This window comes from Rattus rattus, chromosome 1 (assembly GCF_011064425.1).
Source record: "Rattus rattus isolate New Zealand chromosome 1, Rrattus_CSIRO_v1, whole genome shotgun sequence".
NCBI lineage: Eukaryota > Metazoa > Chordata > Mammalia > Rodentia > Muridae > Rattus > Rattus rattus.
Genome location: NC_046154.1, coordinates 264,337,913 through 264,357,947, shown reverse-complemented (window position 1 = coordinate 264,357,947; position 20,035 = coordinate 264,337,913). Strand labels below are relative to the sequence as shown.

Sequence of the window (20,035 nt, the reverse complement as noted above, 5' to 3'; positions counted from 1 at the left end):
GACTGAGAAACTCCACATCCTGGGACTTTCCAATACATTTTTTTTTCTCAATCCCCCTTTAGCTGCTAGCTGGAGGTAAATAGTGGATTAACTGGATGCAAGTAGTCATACTTTGTGACATGGACACATGTCACATGGACATGGACACATGTGACAAAGACAACACAGCTAAAATATTGAAGAAATTGAAACAAAAATCATCATTGAGATGGGATGGCGACACAGTTTTCAAAGCGCCTTCAGCCCCTCTGAAAACCTGCCGGAAATAGACGTTTCTTGATACCATACCTTGAATGAACAAGTTAAGAGATGGAGGCCAGGTTGGATGGCTGACTGGGCTCTGCGTCCTTCTGCAGGACACCGTAATTGATAACATATGGTGACTCAGCAGGAGTCACTGATGATGGCAACTGCAAGGAGAGGTTTATGGAGGAGTTTCAAGAGTAAAGAGCTGTGTGGCTGGAGATTCGGGTGCTGATCTGAGCGGGTGGCTCTGACTTGAGGAAGTCTAATAATTAGCTTGTGTGTGTGTGTGTGTGTGTGTGTGTGTGTGTGTGTGTGTGTGTGTGTGTGTGTGTGTGTGTCCCACCACCTATACTCTCTGAGGATCAAAGAATGGAAAGAAATCTGTGAGGTCACAAATCTCCATGGGATAATTAGTGGTCAGAAGGTAAACAGAGAGTAGAGTGGGGAAGGAATGAAGATGGTGTCCTTCCTCTTACTTTATGCTCCATCACCTCAGGCTCTGAGGAATATAAGAAGTGAAGGAAATCAGCATAGCCTCTGGATCCCAGTGATCTGAAAGAATTCACATCTGGTATGTTGTTAAACAATGTGGGGAATTGAAACTTGATAGGGAAAAGGCATGCTCTCTAACCTTACATAATTAGGACCCACGGATTCCACTTTACTGGAACAGTTACATGAATACACTGTAACCTTATGGACAGTTACATGGATACACTGTAACCTTATGGACAGTTACATGGATACACTGTAACCTTTTGGTGGGACAGTTACATGGACATGCAACAATCATATCATGGGACAGTTACATGCACACCCCCATAATCATGTTCTGGTCGTTTTATCTCCCATCACCCTTTAATAGCGTGCCCACAGTTTTAACAACCCTGTTGGTTTTATTGAGCAAATCACACCCGTGTTGTATGTGAATTTCAGGCTTTAGTTTCTTTCCAAGTGAGCAAGGACTGAAACAAACCTGAGAAGAGAGCCAGGGCAAGGAATCTCCCTGCTTCTCCTTGTTTACCTCTGAACTGTTACGATGTCCCACAGCATTGTCTTGCCTCCGTACCCCTTGCCCGTCCAAAAAATCAGGGTCTGTTCTTAGTACGACTCATGTTTAGTGTTCGTATTTTATTGAGTTAAACTATGTTATTACAGAACCATACCAATGGGTTTGGAGCCGTCGCCCATAGGCATAGCCTCACAGCTTGACAGGTGGCAGGTGTGAGCCCAAGTGGCATCCCAAATGTCCAGTGTCCAGCGTCCAATGCAGGAATGCTTTATGGAAAAGGGGGATAGATTATTCTAGCACATTGGGGGACCGAAGGTCAGATTAGAGAGCATCTGCCTCATCAGTGAGATGTAAAGGAGGATCAGGCTGGTGAGGAAGGCGTGTGCTCTTCCTGGGGTCTATAGAGAAGGAAGGTCAATAGGATCTGCTAAGACAGAAGGACTTCCTGTTGGGAACATCGGGGAACTGTGGAAGACCCTCGACACTGTCACATTTTTCCTTGGCTTAGCCTAAAGACTAATAAAATATGTAAACTTTGAAAATTCTTTTGATGTATTAAATATGGCTATTAATTACTTGTTTCAATGGTCGACATGATTTTTGGATTATGACGCGATTACAGGTTAGCATGATATGTAATTCACTGGCGTGTTAGGTCAGAACTCAGGCCTGATCTGAAATAGGCACAATCTTAATTTCCGATTTTATAACTTTCACCATTGCCTTTGTGTCATACGTCTGTGTTCTAGCACAGATAGCAAAGATACATAAAATGTCCTTGAAGGTTTTAAAACAACTTTTAATATCTCAATTAACTGTTTTTCTTCTTAAAGCTGTTGATTTAACTTTCATAAAATTCCTTCCTACTTTATTTCAACAGGAAAATATTTTTCAATTAAGAGAAAATCTCTCTCTCTTTCTCTCTCTCTCTCTCTCTCTCTCTCTCTCTCTCTCTCTCTCTCTTTCCCCCCGTGTGTGTGTGTGAATGTGTGTGTGTGAGTGTGTGTGTGTGTGCTTTCCCTTGTTGCTGCTATTGATGTCTTTGTTTGGAGGAGAGGGTTAACTGTGTTTGAGAAAGCATCTTATTTTCTCGTCCAGTGTTCCCAAAAGCTGAGATTGCCGTCACGCCATTTTTAACCGTGTCTTCAGTACATACCCTCTTATGCATGACATGTAAACACAGGCTGATGTTTCAGGAGCTAATGACAGAGCCTCCCGAATGAAACTTGGATGTGAATCTTCTAGGACTGATAGTTGATCAGCTACTCTCTGATTTACTCCTCTCATTGGCCAGAGTACATTTCAGCCCAAACACAGCCCATTCAGTTGAAGCCGGCCAGCACCAGTACTAACTGGTAGAAGCTGTTTTGTAATACTGGGGCAACCAAGTGTGGTGCCACGTTAGCGTATCTGTGACAAAATGCTCACAGTTAAACTTGGACTACTTAAGGCAGCCCTCACTGCCAGGAAGAGCATGTCCCATGTGCCTTTGATGTATGACAGCAATATTCTTACAGGGGATTTTTTTGTTGTTGTTGTTGTTGGCTAGAAGACGTTGTTTCTAATTTTGTAAGAAAGGTATTGCTATCATTTTCTGCACTTGCTGTGACAGGCTTAGCTGTATTCCTTTGTCTCTTGATTCATTGACTACAAGTGTCCTGGCTGTTACCTTCTTGTATTTTATCTTTGAGATTATTACATGATTACCACATTTCTCCCTTCTCTCTCCTCCCTCCAAGCCCACCCACATATCCCTCCCCACTCCCCTTCAAATTCATGGATCATTTCTCACTAATTGCCATTGAGTGCGCGTGCGCACGCACACACACACACACACACACACACACACAGACACACACACACACACACCACATATGTATTCTGTCTGATAGTCTTTTAATCTTCTTAAATTATAACAATTCTCAATTATTTTGATAGTCTGTGGTAAATAAATCTAAGTAACCAGTAAGTCATTTATATATCTGTCTACTCTTTAAAATTGACAGAATAAAAAAGAAAAAGCAGTAACTTTAAGAGGCTAAAGGATGAAGTTTTGAACGTTCTTAAGACATGCTTTGTGTAGGGGTTGGGGATTTAGCTCAGTGGTAGAGCGCTTGCCTAGCAAGCGCAAGGCCCTGGGTTCGTTCCCCAGCTTCGGAAAAAAAAAAAAAAAAGACATGCTTTGTGTGCGTGTTGATTTAATATACAAATTGTGTTAAATATGTGACAATTTGTCCACAGCCCTTCACTGCTTCTTAAAAGTTGCTGTAAATTTTAGAGCTATTTGCCTGTCATTTAAAATTCAAGTTTGGAAGGCGTACCTCACAGCTGAGACAGCAGCGCATGCGCAAGCCCCACCCCTTTTGTTCTTGAGTCCTACCCAGGAGGTCCGAAAGAGTCTCTGTGGGCTCAGGCTTCTCTTTCATTGGGGAAAGAGTTGGTGCTTGCCTTGCGAGAGGGCTGAGGGTTGCCAGGGAGCTTCTGAAGAAGACGATGCTTTTTTTTTTTTTGAAGAAGAGGAGGAGGGAAGAGGGAGGAGGGAGGAGGAGGAGGAGGAGGAGGGAGGAGGAGGAGGAGGAGGAGGAGGAGGAGGAGGAGGAGGAGGAGGAGGAGGAGGAGGAGGAGGAGGAGGCGAAAGTTTTATCTGAGTACAGGAGTCTAAATGAGAATGCGTTTTCTGTTCCTGTGTTCTTAAACTAAGGGGGTGGGGATTTCTTAGGCTTTGTCTTAAGTTTTAAATGAAGGCCTAGTCCCTTGAAAATTCAAACTATTGCATAAAAATGTTCAGAGGGTAGTAAGTTTAGTGGGAACCCGTCACATAAAACACTGACGGACATAGGACAAACGTAGATTTTTCAGGAATGCGACTGCAATTCCAGATGATCATATTAAACAAATTAGGCCAGTCTAGGGGCAAAATAGTGCATGTTCCCTTTCAGTTGTGTTCCTGGATACGTATGTCACATTATGGTTCACAGATGATAAGTCACGTGTGTATATGCGACAGGAAGGAATTGGAAAGGCCCAGAAGAGCCAAAAGAACTAATGGGGCAGGGTGCAGAAAGGTCAGAGGTTGCCCCGTAAAGCGTTTACCCAGAGGGCACTGCTTCCTTGCATGAGAATGTCCTGAGGGGACCCAGTATAGTACACAATGAAAGCACACCAGTGAAAGTAGAAAAATAACCTTTTTAAAGTTGGCTCACATCATAATTCATGAACACACTAGCATTTACATATATTAAACCTTCAATTATGGCTTAGGTTTCTTGCAGAGGAGAGTTGAGTCCTTTTTTTTTTTTTTTAATTAGCCAGCCAGCCTGCATACATTTAACTGGTGAGCTGAGGTCATTTGAAGTGAAGTTGTAACTAAGAAAGCCTGCTAATGTTTCTGTAAGCTTATAAATTGTTTTCCGAGTTGGCTAGATTACCCTTTGTTCACAGTATCTCCTCTCCTGACGTGAGCGACTTTCTAGTTCCATGTGGCAGACATGACAGGCTCTTTCTTGTCTCTCCTTTACTCGTCTGCTCCTCTCATAACATTTCATTTCCCTTTTCTCTGCTCCTGTGATCAAACCTCCTTCCAACTTTGCTCCTTTAGTGTCTTGCTGGTACCAACCTCTGGGTACTGATCGATTTCCTCACTTACCGGCTGGCTTGAGGGTCATTGGTCCCTTTTGTCAATTCCAAGCTCTTAATCTGGCCTTCTAGCCATTTCAGTACCTTTGAAATCAAGAGGGGGAGTTACAGATTTTGGAGGATCCACATTGCCAGTAACCTTTAGCTGAGAAGTCTGTTCCACCTCCCACCGTGATAGCACATAGCCAGAGCTGTGGTCAGCAAGGCTTCCTTCTGGGAACTTGTGTTTGATCCTACCATTGTCTCACTGCTCCTCTTGCAGATTTCTGATGTTCATCCCTTTTTCTTCGATTGAAATAGAGTCTCTTTCTTTCTCGATACTTCTGTTTCAACAAGTCAGACAAAGGCGGTTCCTAGCCTGTCACCCTATCCAGAAGTCCCCCAGAGCAGTCTGCTCATAGAACGGGTGTCCTTTTGAGGTTTCTCTTCCAATTCCATTTGGTTATTTCATTGCCTATGAAACAGAGTCCAACCACGACTGCTCTCAAAGGTTGCTCGTTGTAGGCAGGGAGGTAGGGGGACTGGGCAGCCTCTGCATAGATTCACCATGCATTCAACCCGCGGGAAATAAGAGGGTTCTTGGATAGATCATCTCCATCCTTCGTGTGTCAGTTGCCTCACCTTCACCACCATTCAGGATTGCCTGCTAGAAAATGACTACGATTCTTCATGGCAGAACAAATATTAAATTTCATGGAGGCACATTACACATTAAATGAAATTGGGTTTTTTTTCCTCATTCCACACCGTAAATAAAATGATTTGCTTCCATTTTTATTCTCTAATACCAACGAGTGTGTCTTGAGGACAGCGATATACGATCCATAAGTAAATGTTCAGCAAATGAAGACCAATAAATATTACCCTGGACAATATACTTCAGTGATGGAAACAGAATTCAGGTTTTTGAATACCAGGGCAGTGTCTGATCACATGTTGCCCCTAAAGCTCTAGTAAGAACAAAGTTTTACACCTATATAACGTTTTATTTTAAGTAAACACAATTTAATACTGCTTTCCTTTGCATTCTGTAAAGTTTTGCAAGTTTTAAGTAAACATTAGAATAGCCTTGTTTCCTTTCCATCGCTCCTTTTTTTGAGAATGATTCTATTCAGTGTCTTGGTCCTGGCTGCTAGAACACTGGGAAGACCCTGGCATGGAGTAGCATAGCAGGTACCACGGCATTTCCGCATTACATAGTTGCGTTTTCCTGAACAGTTCTGCCTTGTGAGACCGAGTGTTCATTTTCTTCTGCAGATGACACAAAGGCCCTTGTTGTTCAGACCTCTGCATTCACGTGTGCGGTGGCACTTGAAAATCGTTCTGGAAAAAGCGCTGTCCAGATGGAAGGGATCACGTTCACAGATTTATTTTTCGTTGCTTTATCCTCTGAAAACATTCACCATTTTCATGACAGGGGCGACTCCACTGGGGATCCCTGGTTCTGTAACAGCTGTCATCGTTCAGACTCTTCAAACTGCTCATCTTATGTAATTGTTACTGCGCTCAGTAAAATAGATCCTCCATGTTGCACAGTAACTTGTAAATTTGGATTGCTCTTTTCAAAGAAAAAGATACAGTGTCAAGATGAATGAGCTGTGATGCTGTTAATATTTCCTCTAAGAGCCATCCTCTTTAGCTTAAAAACTAGCAAACAAGTCATCAATGAATCAAAGATGCATGTTTAACGCAGGTTTTCCCCTTTGAAACATTATGTAAGCATCGATAAATATCTAAAAGCTTCAGGGTTTTTTCCTTTTGCTATGAAAATGACCAGCTCGATTTCACATACTGCTCAAACACCCACTGTCTCACTCAGAATGTCACAAAGCTAGGCAAGGCCACGGTTGAGAGTGGGCTCTGGGTGTTTGAGTTCTTCCAATAAAAAAGTAATTCATGAGAAAATTGTTGTCTCGTTGGATTCCAGTAAATAAGAGAAATAGCTCATGCTGGAGACTTAACCTCCCAGAAACCACCAAACCATTCTTGTGTGCACAGGTCAGTGCCTCATCTCATACAAAGCTGTACATCCTGACACGACCTTCTCCTGCAGCTTCTCTGCAGAGATCCTTCACATGCTCCACCACCACCATGACCCCATTATACTCAGTCCCTTCACTCCACCATTTTACAGCTACTCATTGACGGCTGTAGTGAACCTGTTGTCCGATACTGTGTTAAGGGTGGAACATTTCATTTTGGAAGGACTCAGTCTTCTTTCTCTGGAATAGCTATAAGAATGGTTCCTCCATGTGATCCTGTAAAGGGCTCACATGAATTCTTGTAACAATGCTGTTAGTGGAATTAGCCATTTATTTTTTTCCGGGTGGCTGCGTCTTTCTGTGTGGTTGACAGCCTCCCTGAATGACTACCAACACCAACCAGTCTGTTCTTTGCTCGCAGGTACTACAGCGCAACCATCCTGCAGATGTCCGGCGTGGAAGATGACAGACTTGCAATATGGCTGGCTTCCATTACAGCGTTCACCAATTTCATTTTCACACTGGTGGGAGTCTGGCTCGTGGAGAAGGTGGGCCGCAGGAAGCTCACCTTTGGCAGTTTGGCAGGTAGGTGCCTGGATGGAGACTCCTGCTTTCATATACCTTCTAATGGTGACAGGGATTCTCTCAAAAGATAACAGCAGATTCTGAGTGTGATTTTTTTTTTTTGAGCTGAGTGCCACACATCTAGAATGCTTGACAGAAATCAAGTAAATAAAAGGTAAGGTTGTTCAACCAGTTCTGTGGTAAAGTGGCTGGAAACAAGGGTGCTATACGAAGGCGTAGTGAGGACACATTTACTGAGGGTGTGTTTCTGTCAACAGTTGGAGAGCTGCTCCTGGAAGCAAAGGTGCAGAGCATTGCCAGTGTTCTCTGCCCTTGCTTGAAAAACTTGTCATTTATGATCTCATTTTGCAACACTGTAGTTTTGAATTTGGAATAGCATGGAAGAAATATTAGAATCTTCCTTCACAAAGCAAGGGAAGACTTGTTAAAAACGTTTAAATGGACCTAAATGCTAGGGCAAAATCTAATTGGTCAAGTGTGTGCTGATAGGATAGTAAACAAAGGAAAGACACAAATGCCTTTTGAGTTAAAAGCTGTTCGTTTCACCTCCTGTTTCTCTGGAAAGGGACCCACCTTTGATGCTGTCTTTACATGGTTAGACAATTACAAGCAATTTTTTCCCCAAAGGTACAAACACGTTTGGCTGTATTCCCACAGCAACTTTATATTTGGAGCAAAATGTGTGTTTTACACTTAAACACAACGATTCTAGAGTAGCATTCACTAAAATCTACCTAAACAAAATTGTATCTTAAAATTTCACCTCACAAAACCGCTTTAGCACTTACCGCAGTTTGGGGAGTGAAAATGCATTGATTTCCAACATCGGTTCCTAGGGGTTCCAGCCTTGCGTCCTGGAACGAGCAGGATGTTCCCAGTCCCGATCTTACCTCAATAGGGAGAAGCCCTGTTTTCAGTGGACAGACGTTCACTCCAACTGTTAGCACTGCAGCAAAGGCAAAGGGTCGCCTAGGGCTCAGGGTGATACCTAGGAGTCCCAAATTAAGGGAAGACGGATGAGGGACAAGAGAAGGTTTTAGAGCAGACACTTCTAAACCTGCTGAAGTAAGAAGAGGCCTTTAGCCTAGAGAAAAGATGCAAGAACGAGATAATACACGCTAGGAGAACCTACGTATGTCTCTTCTTGATGCTGAGAAAGGGCCTCCCACTCCAACAGGGTCTCCCACTGAACCTGGAGCTCACGGATTGGTTAGAGTAGCTGACAGGAAACACCAATGATACTCCTGTCTCCACTACTCACGGGTCTTAGGATTTTAGACATAAGATGTCACATCTGAGGGCACTGGCAATTGAACACGGGTCCCCAAGCATGCACAGAAAGCACTTGACACCATCTCTTAGCGTTGCCGTGAGCCTCAATCCAATCTCTAGCCTACCTTGTGAATGTATTTTTCAGGACTGCTCTACCAATGGTAATCTATCATTACAAACTAATGAGTCACTCTAATCCATTGATTGACTACGCCTGTATATATTCATTCTCTCTCTCTCTCTCTCTCTCTCTCTCTCTCTCTCTCTCTCACTTTTACAACAAATATGGACCGGATTCTACCTCTCCATAATTATAGCATTCGGTAGGCAAAAATAGGAGAATCGGATCTTTGTAAGAACGTAAGGCCTGCCTTGGCCACACAGTAAGATAAGGCCAGTGCATACTACATATCAAGATCCTGTCTCAAAATAATAAAAAAAAGATTAATCTTAATCATGTTATATTATGCTATAATACTATATAATAGTGAATTGGGTTAATGAATTTGTGCCTATATATGTCAATTTTATAGGCTCTAGAGGAATAGAATTTATAGAACTGATGTATATTATAAAGGGACTATTTTATTTGATTTTTTTGCTATATGGACTGGATAATCCAGCAATGGCTCCCTCACCGTGGAGAAGCTGAGAACTTCTCAATCCAGGGGCCTGCATGATTTAGCTCCCTCAGTCTGGCACTGAAGGCGTGGACGTACAGCCCCTAATTTTTGGTCTGCAGTTGAAGGCCGGAGAAGCAGCAATAGCAACATCAGCAGAGTAGACGCCCTCACCAGCAAGGAGATAAGACAGGCCAACCAAAGTCTTCTTTACTTGGACCATTTATCTCTGTAGCATCCCTCCCTTGGCTAATCTACCTAGGAATACCTTTATGCACCTCCCCAGAGCTGTGTCTCTCTGTGATCCCAGATGCAATCAAGTTAAAACAATTAACTCATCACAAATAACTTAGATAGGTTTTATAATAATTTCTTTAAAATTACTGAAAAAATTAAATCCTAGATAAAAAAATTTAATGCAAAAAATATAAAATATGTACTCTGTGTTTTAAGTAAGGAATGTTTTGTAGTCTTCAGACACTTTAGTATTTTGCTGGCTTGTTGAGATAGTTGAAACTGTTTTTTTTAACAATTTATAGCAATTTCTTCTTTCAATGAACAGTGCTTTCTGAAGAAGGTATGGGTGTTAAGTCTTAGGAAAATATAAACAATTTTTTTTGTAGTGCAAAGTTTATGAAAATGTCTCAGATAGGCTATATCCCTCGGCAAGGGCAAGGCCGTGTATTTGAAAGTGTGGGTTCCTCGACCCTGTCTCAGCCTCTAGCAGTAAGTTCTGTAGCACATGCATCTTCCTAGTAGAACTGAGGCACGTTTGTGAGAGCTGGGGGCTGGAAAAGAAAAATCACTTCCACTGAGCAATTTACTCGTGAAACAAACTCTCTACCAGTCAATTAATGTAACATTACACCAAATATTTTCAAAATAACATTTATCCAACATATCTTACTTTCCGTAGACAATGTCTTTATTAGGAGAGTGTCACCAAAATTCCAAAAGTACCAGTGTACTTGGTTAAGAGAAATTAAAACAAACAAACAAACAAACAAACAATAACAAACAGGGTTCCAGACCTTAGCACTACTGACTCCATGATAGAAGTACCAATCAGGCTGTAAAAGTCAGCCCCTAGACATCATCACCTGCCAAAACTAAAACGAAGACCTAATCCGTCAAAATTCATAGTTCTAGGAGAGAATCAAAATGTACTAACTTGCTTTAGGCTTCTGTGGCTCCAATTCTGGTTAGTTCAGTTGTTCTTGTTAAGTGGTGTCGCTCAACTCAGACATGGCTTTTGCATTTAAAAGCTTACTCTGAGAAAGGCTCGGGGCACACTAGAATCATGAATATCCAGTGTAGTCTCTGGCCCGCTACTAAAGACTTTCTATTGGCTTAGACCAGTGTCTGAGCAGTCGTCTCTGAATACCCCTCAACATTTCTCTTAAAAAACTAAAGAACATAACGAAGCGTCAGTCCTATATTATGAACTTGACAACATCATGTATCCCATGACAACAATGAATCTGTGGACAAAGGCTACAGTATAGTATCGTACTGTTGCAGGCTAACAAGTTCTAACAACATGGATGATTCAGGTAGTTTCATGGTATAACAGAATGAAGCAAGCTAAAGTTGTGTTTCTCAAGATAATTTTCGAATTAATACCATAAACGGAATCACTTAAGAAGCTATGCTCCCTGCGAAGTTGACTATGATCTAAGATCTTTTCCTGAGTGGCACAGTCCCCAGTGGAGCTCTGACACCCAGACCCCATCTTCTGAAAGTACAACTGACTCTGAGGTCAGGGTATATCCCAGAATTCACTCCAAGTGGAAGCCAAGATCTACAAATGTTCCTCATGCAATTAACTGGCTTTTCAAGATTTACTTTCCTCAAAATTGGATTAAGATAGAAATCAATGTGGCTTCCAGTGGCTGTCGGTTTCGAGTGGCCCAGATGATGTAGGAGTTCTAGCCTTTGGGGTTCAGAGTGCCCCAGATGATATGGGAACCCAGGCATTGTGGTTCAGGATGTCCCAGATGATGAATGAACTCTAGCGGCTGAGAGGTCACTGTGTCCAGGACGACCCAGTCCCTGAGTTTTTCATGTTGGAAGATTTTTAAAGGCAGAAGCTTCAGACACAGTTGCCTTTCGAGATTCCCCCACAAGAAATGATTACATTGAGCATTGAAATTTGAGAATCTTGATCAAAAATAGGCATCATTGAGAAAGCCAATCATCCTAGGCAATATCTCCTGAAATCTGTCTGTATTTGGAAGATATATTTTAAATGTTAGATATTTGAAAAATGTGCTGGGCCTACTGTCCAAAAGCTAAGATAATACGACTATATGAAAATTTCTATTAAGCATGTGATAAATTTTATGGACATTGGAGTTTTTTTTAGCAACTTTATAAAGGAAAGTAGCATCTTTCCTTCTCACATTAAAGTATCAAAGTTTCCTGATGAAACTCTTTACTCTGATTCATAGCCGTGAACTACCAAAGTAACCAAGGAAGACAGCCATGTACTTGTGTACTTTCAGTTGACAAATTAGCAAGAGAAGTCACATCGTATTTTGTTTTGTTTAAGGAAGAAAACGTTTGAAATGTAAAACTGTCTCTTTTGTGTCTCAACTCAGAGTTTGATAACCTTTTGAGGAGCGTAAAGTCTCAGGATTTTTTTACTAGCTGCTTTGTAACTACTGAGGTCCAGTTTGACCATAGACATGTGGTCATCCTTAATCGTACCCTGCCCCTCAGTACACACACTCGACCTTTTCTTTGTTTGAAAGTCTGTTTCTCTGCCCAGTCTAACAGTTTTATAGTAGTTCATGTTTTTATACATCGCATTGCATTACAAACGATCTTTTAATTAAGTAGTAGCGTGTAAAATTTAAAAAAAATTCCACATGTGTTTTCACTAAGACCCATTTAAAGAAGACAAAATTAACTCAGGGAAAGCCATTTGCTCTGCTCAGAGCCAAAGCTGGGCAGCACCCACCAAGACCACCCTAGCCCAGCTGCTGCTGTCCTGCCACATGTTCTCCCAGGACTCCTCGTTTACTACTCCTTTAATGATATTTTTCATTGTATCATAAATCGCTTGCTTGTCATTTCAGTAAAACCCTTTAATACCGCCTATATTCCATCCCTAAGCTCCATCCTCTAAGCATACTGTCCTGGGTCACAATTCTGTGCTTGGAACAGAGATTAAAAGTTGGTGTCTGTGTGAGCGTATGCAGGCACATGCATGTATGCACATTTGGATGTGTGCAGGGCCCTGTGGCAGTCGGGTGCTGTACCTCTGAAAGCATCCCTAGCGCATGACTTTTTGAGACAGGGTCTTGCATCATAGCCCAGGATGGCATAGATTTGTTCTCCTCTTGCCTCCGCCTTCCAAGCATGAGAATTGAACGATGCCCTATGGTGTGAGATCTGGTGACATTTGGTCTTTCCGGCGGTAGAAGTGATCATGATTCCTATTTCTTAAAACGAAGAGTTAATGTTCAGCCCAAAGTACTTATGGGGAAGGTGAATGAGGGCATGTGGCATGTGTTCCTTAGAAAGCTGTTTCCTTTCTTAATAGGCTGTATCTTGTCAACTGCTTTAGAAATAGTCAGTCTTGTGCCTTATTTTGCTAATTCGAATCTCACCTGATCAAATGCCATTGGGAGAATTTCTTGGCTCTCACAGGAACATTTGCTATACATCTCTCTCCCTTTTGTGCTTCCATTGTGTTAATTACTTGATAACGAGGGTTATTTTCATTGATTGATTTCTTTTCATTGATTGATTTATTTTGACATTTATAATCCATCTTAGATATTTTTCCTTTGGTTTCATCTTGTTGTTTCATTCTTAGGAAATCATTACCAATTTACTCTGGCTAACAACTGGATTGGCTTTAAATTCTGCCTTCTTTGAGTCTCACAATAGGTGTGTGTAAGTGAGTTCTTCTGACCGTAAGTTTACATAGTAAAGAATTTTTAAATCTAGGGAAGATAAATCAAGGAGTTTTATTCAGAGCTACGGTGTCAAACCGAGTCTGTGTTGAAATAACTCTGTCATTGCTCGTCAGTAAAAAGCATATCATTGTTGTTGGTCTTTTTTTTAGGTACCACAGTAGCACTTACAATTCTTGCCTTGGGATTTCTGCTCTCAGCTCAGGTCTCACCACGGGTCACTTTCAGACCAACGGCTCCCTCGGGTCAAAATGCCACCTGCACAGAATACAGGTGAGATTTTATTAGGTTCACTCTTCTTCATGCAAGGGCGGTCACTTTTATTTGCCTTTAGAATTTCTAAAATATAAATGAATAGGAGATTTAAGAGTTGCAGGCTTGTGTCTGAAGGGAATGTGACAGAAAAAGTGATCGGGAACTATCTGTATGAAAACCATAATCTTCAAGACAGAATGTAAAGAACTGAAGAAAAAGTGAGGTGTACGACACATTGGTGATTTACCTCTAAAAACTAAGATTGGGGATCAATACTTCATTGGCAACATGGCAAACATAGTTTAGCTAACTAGCTGGTAGCATCTGTGTGGTAGGCAAAGTGAATAACTTCTGTCAGCTATTGGACTGGGCCTACTGCCGGTGTCCACCAGACACACATTCTTTACTGAAAGTCATGGCCAGCACCTCTTACTTCAAATACAGCAGGAAGCTCTCCCAGCATGGTTGCTCTTCCTGGGGCTCAGGAAGAGGAAGCGAAGGTGAAAGAAAACAAAATGTCTCCGTGTCCAAGTTTCCCTTGGGCCTCATTAAGTCTAACAGTGTGAACGCTATGTGAAAGTGAATGGGCTGAGAGGTGGCCTAAGAAAGGTGACTTACTGAAAGAGTGATTGGACAGCTTTGAGAATTCAGACCTGTCCTAAGGAATGTTTCTGTCAAGCACTGTCTCTCTGATTATTTATGGCATAGCCTTAATATACCTGTGGTGGCATCTAAGATCTGTAGACACAACTGTTCCCCAAGGCATTCAGTTATAGAATCTCAAAGTACCTATGAATTATGGTTTTATCTTCTATATAGTCTTGATGCACTTGAAAGTATCCATGGAATATCTATGGGGTGAGGACTTTGGGAGTTGGAATGAAGATGAAATAACATATAGAAAATGCCTAAAACAGCACTTGCATGTATAAATTTTCCTTGTTATGTCTTCTGATATAATTAATAAAACCATAACAGAATGAAGATTGGAATGATAGAGCTTAGAGAACACTAGCTTTGTGTGTGTGTGTGGTGAATTTAGCCCTGGAAAGTTAAGTGGAGTAAGCCCATCAAGAATAGAGTAGGCACAATGACCATGCAAGTACCCAGGAGCTACTGGCTGGTTTTGTGAGAATGGCAACATATATATCAAGAATGGCAAATACATATATGTATTGCGCGCACATATTTTCTATGAGTAAGGCTTGTAGTAGCAGGTTTTGTGTGTCAACTTGATTTAAGCTGGAGGCATCACAGAGAAAGGAGCCTCCCTCGAGGAAATGCCTCCATGAGATCCAGCTGGGAGGCATTTTCTCAATGAGTGATCAAGGATGGGAGGACCCATTGTGGGTGGTGTCATCCCTGGGCTGGTGGTCCTGGGTTCTATAAGAAAGCAAGCTGAGCAAGCCAGGGCAAGCAAGTCAGTAAGTAACGTCCCTCCATGGCCTCTGCATCAGCTCCAGCTTCCTGACCTGCTTGAGTTCCAGTCCTGACTTTCTTCAGTCATGAGCAGCAATGTGGAAGTATGAGCTGAATAAACCCTTTCCTCCCCAACTTGCTTCTTAGTCATGATGCTTGGTGTAGGAATAGAAACCCTGACTAAGATAGGAATGGAGGAAGAAGAGAAGACTAACTGTGAGCCAACGAGAAAACAGCAGACTAAGATGAGGAGGCCATAAAAGGGCTTTGCGCTCTTTGGCTGGAGAGCAAGAACATGCATGCATGGAGAGATTCTAAGCAGAGGAGAGCCTTGCCCAGAATTTCCATGCGGTATCTCTCTCTGGATGCGTGGGTTCCCAAACTTCATGCATCCGTATAAGAAGGCAGCGGTTACAGATGTCTGTGATTGAGATGCTAGGTATCTGAACTGTGCCACTAACACTGGAGATTTAGAAAAGGGGATTGACTCTTGACATACTCAAAAGAAAATTCAATAGTCATCAAAAAGAAGTGACCAAGCTCAAGAGAAAGGCGTCTTCAGAGAATTTGAAGTGTCTGCATGAGGAGCCAGGTAGAAGGTACTTTGCATAGGAAAGAAGGTAACTGATTGAGACAGGGTGATAAGCTGGTGTGGGCAGATTGGGCTGTAGCAGAATGTTGTATGGGCATTTGGGGGATGCAGGTATGTGATCGCCGAGGCTTGGGAGTCAAGTGAGGCAGTAAGCATCAAAGATATGGATAGGGTAATACGTGATTTGCAGCTAAGATCTTTACTGAGTCCTTGACTACCCTTGTTATTTCGCTCATCAAATAGTACCTTCCCATCCTTCAAGTTCTATTCCCAGCATCGAGTCACAAATACTCAGGGTAGGCAAAGCACTTAATGTAACCTAACTTAAACCTTCCCAGAGCCCTCTAGCTGGCTGCGTATTCTTTAGACCTCTCCTGTGGGCTTCCCATGTGGGGTGCTTTAGCACAGCACTCCTTGCAGACATTGGTTTTTTTTGTCTGGTACCTTCAGGCTCTGTCTTCTTGCCTTAGACCAGGGAGGGCAATGTGTCAATGAAGACAACCTAGAGACATGGATAATTTTACCAAACCGCTGAGAGCTGGCTCATTTCCTGGTCAGCACATTCCTGACTACACTTCATGTCCTGTGACGATCAAAATTCACTGGAGGACTACACCTCCAGCCCGCTGCACTTTTCTCTTCACTGTTTCTCCGTTGGAACAATGACCTAGACTCATCACTGGAGGTTCTGAAGGCATAGGAGAGAGGGGCAGAGGGTGCGAACGCACCCATTAGGCTTCCAAGGTTTTTTATGTTAAGTATCTTTCACCCCTGTCCATATGTCTAACACCATCAAGGCAAGAATACAAAGCTTCCCAGCATGGCTCCTTGTGTCCAGTGATGTCACTCTGTGCTTTCTTCTTTAAATGGAGCTCTAAGACATCTAGAGTATAAACTGATTTCATCCGCTCAACCCTCTGTGGCAGTGACGCAAGTTCAGGAAAGCAGTATTCCTTCCATTCTCCGTTCCTCTCAGAAGCCATGTCAAGTAATTCTAGACTTCCTACACTCGCTCCTTCCCCAGTTTAGCCATGTTTGATAGTCTTACATCATTGATGTAGCACTATGATACTATCAGATTTAATCATAATGTTTATGTAACATTGGAATGTGCAAAACTCCTACTCTGTTACTGTCCCTCATATTAACACCTGAGCAATAATGAGTTCATCGTTTCTGCTCATGCTTAGCAACTGGGCATGACTTTATGACTCCATCGAGTCATAAATCTCCCTTTGAGTTCTCCATGACTTCTTTTATTTTGATGACTTGAAGTTTGTCAAGAACTTTAATTGCCCTCACAGCACTAAGATTCTATTTCAACCCTCGTTTGTTTCCTATAGCCAGGAAGCTCTTTCTGGAGCCAGACATAGTGATATGGACCTATAATCTGTGTACTTAGAAGGAGGAAGCAGGAGGATCAGAAATCTAAGATCATTGCCAGTCTTGGCTCTATAATAGGCTCTCATTAAAAACAAGTGCTTCTTGATAAGCCAGGAATATAAAAGGAGGAATCCAAAGAACAAATGCGCAAAGAGTAAGAGCAGTGAACTCCCAGAAGAACCTATTATGTCTTCTATACAGGTCACAAAGACGCATGAGGAAGCTGGGCATGGTGACATCCCAGCACTCAAGAGACAGAGGCAAGCAAATGCCTGAGAATCGATGCCTGCATCGTCTGTGTAGTGAGTTCCAGGCCATTCAAGGCTACACAGTGAGACCCTGTCTCAAGACAAAAGAAAATATGTGTTCTTCAAGGAACCTGATCTTGAAGAACAGATGAAAAACACAAGCAGGCATGCACACGCACACACACACACACACACACACACACACACACACACACACACACACACATAAATGAATTGGATGATAGCTGATCCTAACATGCCTAGTCCACATAAGCCATGAGAGTCCCTGGACTGTGAGAGGACTTCAAGGTTGATAAGAAGAAAAAGACATAATCAGGTTTGCATATTTAAGATATTACTAGAGCTGGAGAACGGAAATAATGAGAGAAGAGCAAAGGGATCAAGGGACGTGGGTAGCCTAGGCAACAAGAATTATCTTGGTGACAGTGGGCATAGATTAGGGGTATAGGATGAAAGGAAATAACAAGACCGAATAGACGGTTGGGTGACACAAGGGAACAAGCACATGACAAAATGACCGTTGGGCTTAGCATGTGTCTCTGCGACGTCACTCTAGACTGATGTATTCGTTTGCTTTTCTGTTGCTGTTCTAAATAACATAACCAAAACAATCTGGAGAAGAAGGGGTCTGTTTAGCTTATACCTGCACATCGCAGTTCACTGGGGGTGTCAGCATCAGAATCTGTGCAGGAACCTGGAGGCAGGAAGAGGAGAAGAGGCCATGGCTGAACCCTGCCTACTACTCAGCTCACTCAGTCGGACTCAGTATAGAATCCAGGACCACCAATCCAGGGTTGACATCACACACAGTAGACTGTGCCCTCTCATATCAATCCTGAATCAAGAAAATGCCCCACAGCCTTGCCTACAGTCAGTGTGGTAGAGACATTTTCTCAGTTAAGAGTCCCTCAACCCAGATGATTGTAGCTTGTATCACGTTGACAGGAAAACTGGCCAGAGCATCCACCTCTTAGAAACATTTTCAGTGATAGGAGTCTGAGACTCTTCCCATTCTCCAGCTCTAGACCGGGCACTAGCAGGCCAGCATTAAGCTCTAGGCCAGGCACTAGCAGGCCAGCATTAAGCTCTAGACTGGGCACTAGCAGGCCAATTAGTTTCAAAGGTCAACAAGAAGGTAAAAAAAAAAAAAAACAGACAAAAATTATCTCTCAGATAACCCAGATATCTTATTTACTGTTCTAGTAATGTGAAGAGACACCTTGGTCGAGGCAACTTAGTAAAGTTTCAGAGGGTCAGTCCGTGGTCACTGTGGTGGGAAGCAGCCAGGCATAGGACTGGCATAGTAGCTGGGACTAGCTTCTCCATAGCTTATCCATAGACAGTAGGCTGAGAGAGCAGCCCTGGGCCTGGAGTGGACGCACTAACGCTCATATTCTTGTTCTAGAAGTTTGGTCATTGCAGGGAACCCATAAAAAAGGCCAACTTAGAATTCTGTTAACATTTAAATAATACCCCATTCTATTATCTGTGAACAGAGGGTATATACTCTGCAGAAGTGTTCGTGACGAGAACACAACCTTTGAGGAAATGCCACTAGATAATAATGCTGAATAAGAGCCCTGGTAAGATTTAAAACTTTTTCTAAGTTTTAACAAAATGAAAATCACCGTCTTGTAAGTCATATTGACCAAATGATAAAATATCTACCAATCAACAGCTAAGCGTCTGGCTGTTACGTATTGCTCACTCTACCCCGGTAGATTACACAGACGCCCTCCTGTGTTCTCGGTGTGGCGCTCGGGAAATGCCTGCTGCTTTGCTCCAAACTGTTGGTTTTTTTAAAAAAAATACAATCATAGTAACCCAATTAAAATGTCTCTTCAGTGGAACTAACTTTGACCACTATGGCTGATCAGGCTTGCAGTTTGAATAAATGGATTTAATGGGGGGAAGTGAATGACCCTAACCAAAGGACAAGTCTATGTCAGTAAATAAACTGCAAGATTAATTAAAATGTAGTGCATTCTATGTGCATTTAGGGTTCTCATTTTTTAAAAGATTTATTTATTTATTCTGTATACAGTATTCTGCCTGTATGTATGCCTGCAGGCCAGAAGAGAGCACCAGATCCCATTACAGATGGCTGCGAGCCACCATGTGGTTGATGGGAACTGAACTCAGGACCTCTGAAAGAGCAGCCAGTGCTCTTGGCCTCTGAGCCATCTCTCCAGTCAAATTCTCATTTTCATTAAAAAAAATTTTTTTTTGAGAGCTGCAGTAGGTCAAGGGTACTAAAAAGCAAAGCCTTGCCTTTACCGGAACAAATGCAGAACTCGTGGTGCAGACTGGTGGTGAGTCTGGCTTGGCATAGCACCTGCTTCCCAAGCCCTCGAAGCACACCTCACAGGAGGTGTCACTGCTGCACACCTCTTTATGGACTAGTGTTTTCAGGAAGTAAAAAAACCCTACAGGATCACAAAGAGACCCAACACATTAAAATCTGATGTCAAGCGTATTTTCCACAATGTGAGGGATTAAACCTGACTTATACATGCTAGGCAAGTTCTCTGCCGCTGAGCGACTTCTATTCACCTCCCTCCCTCCCTCCCTCCCTCCCTCCCTCCTTCTCTCTCTCCCTCTCTCATTCCCTCTCTCCCTTCCTCTCTCCCTTCTTTTTTTTTCCTAATTTTATTTCAAGGTAAATTCTTGCTAAGATGTCTAGACTGGCCCCAAACTAGGAGTTACTTAAGCCTCTGGATTATAGGCCTGTGCTGCTCCAACCAGCTCAAAATCCTCCTTGGAATGAACTTGCTATATATGAACGACATTCATACCTCGTTTTTAACATATGAAAAGTCAGAGGTAGCTGCAGCCCAGCCT

The 20,035-nt window shown here is 42.4% G+C and overlaps 1 protein-coding gene across 1 annotated transcript in view; it reads left to right on the top strand.

Moving 5' to 3' along the window:
* The window catches only part of LOC116884172 (proton myo-inositol cotransporter), a 143,198-nt gene that overhangs the window by 52,673 nt on the left and 70,490 nt on the right, over nucleotides 1–20,035 (top strand). Inside the window, exons 2-3 of the mRNA XM_032885323.1 lie at nucleotides 7,298–7,461; nucleotides 13,429–13,549. Of these exons, the coding sequence (XP_032741214.1) occupies nucleotides 7,298–7,461; nucleotides 13,429–13,549 (285 nt within the window). The remainder of the gene's footprint in view (nucleotides 1–7,297; nucleotides 7,462–13,428; nucleotides 13,550–20,035) is intronic.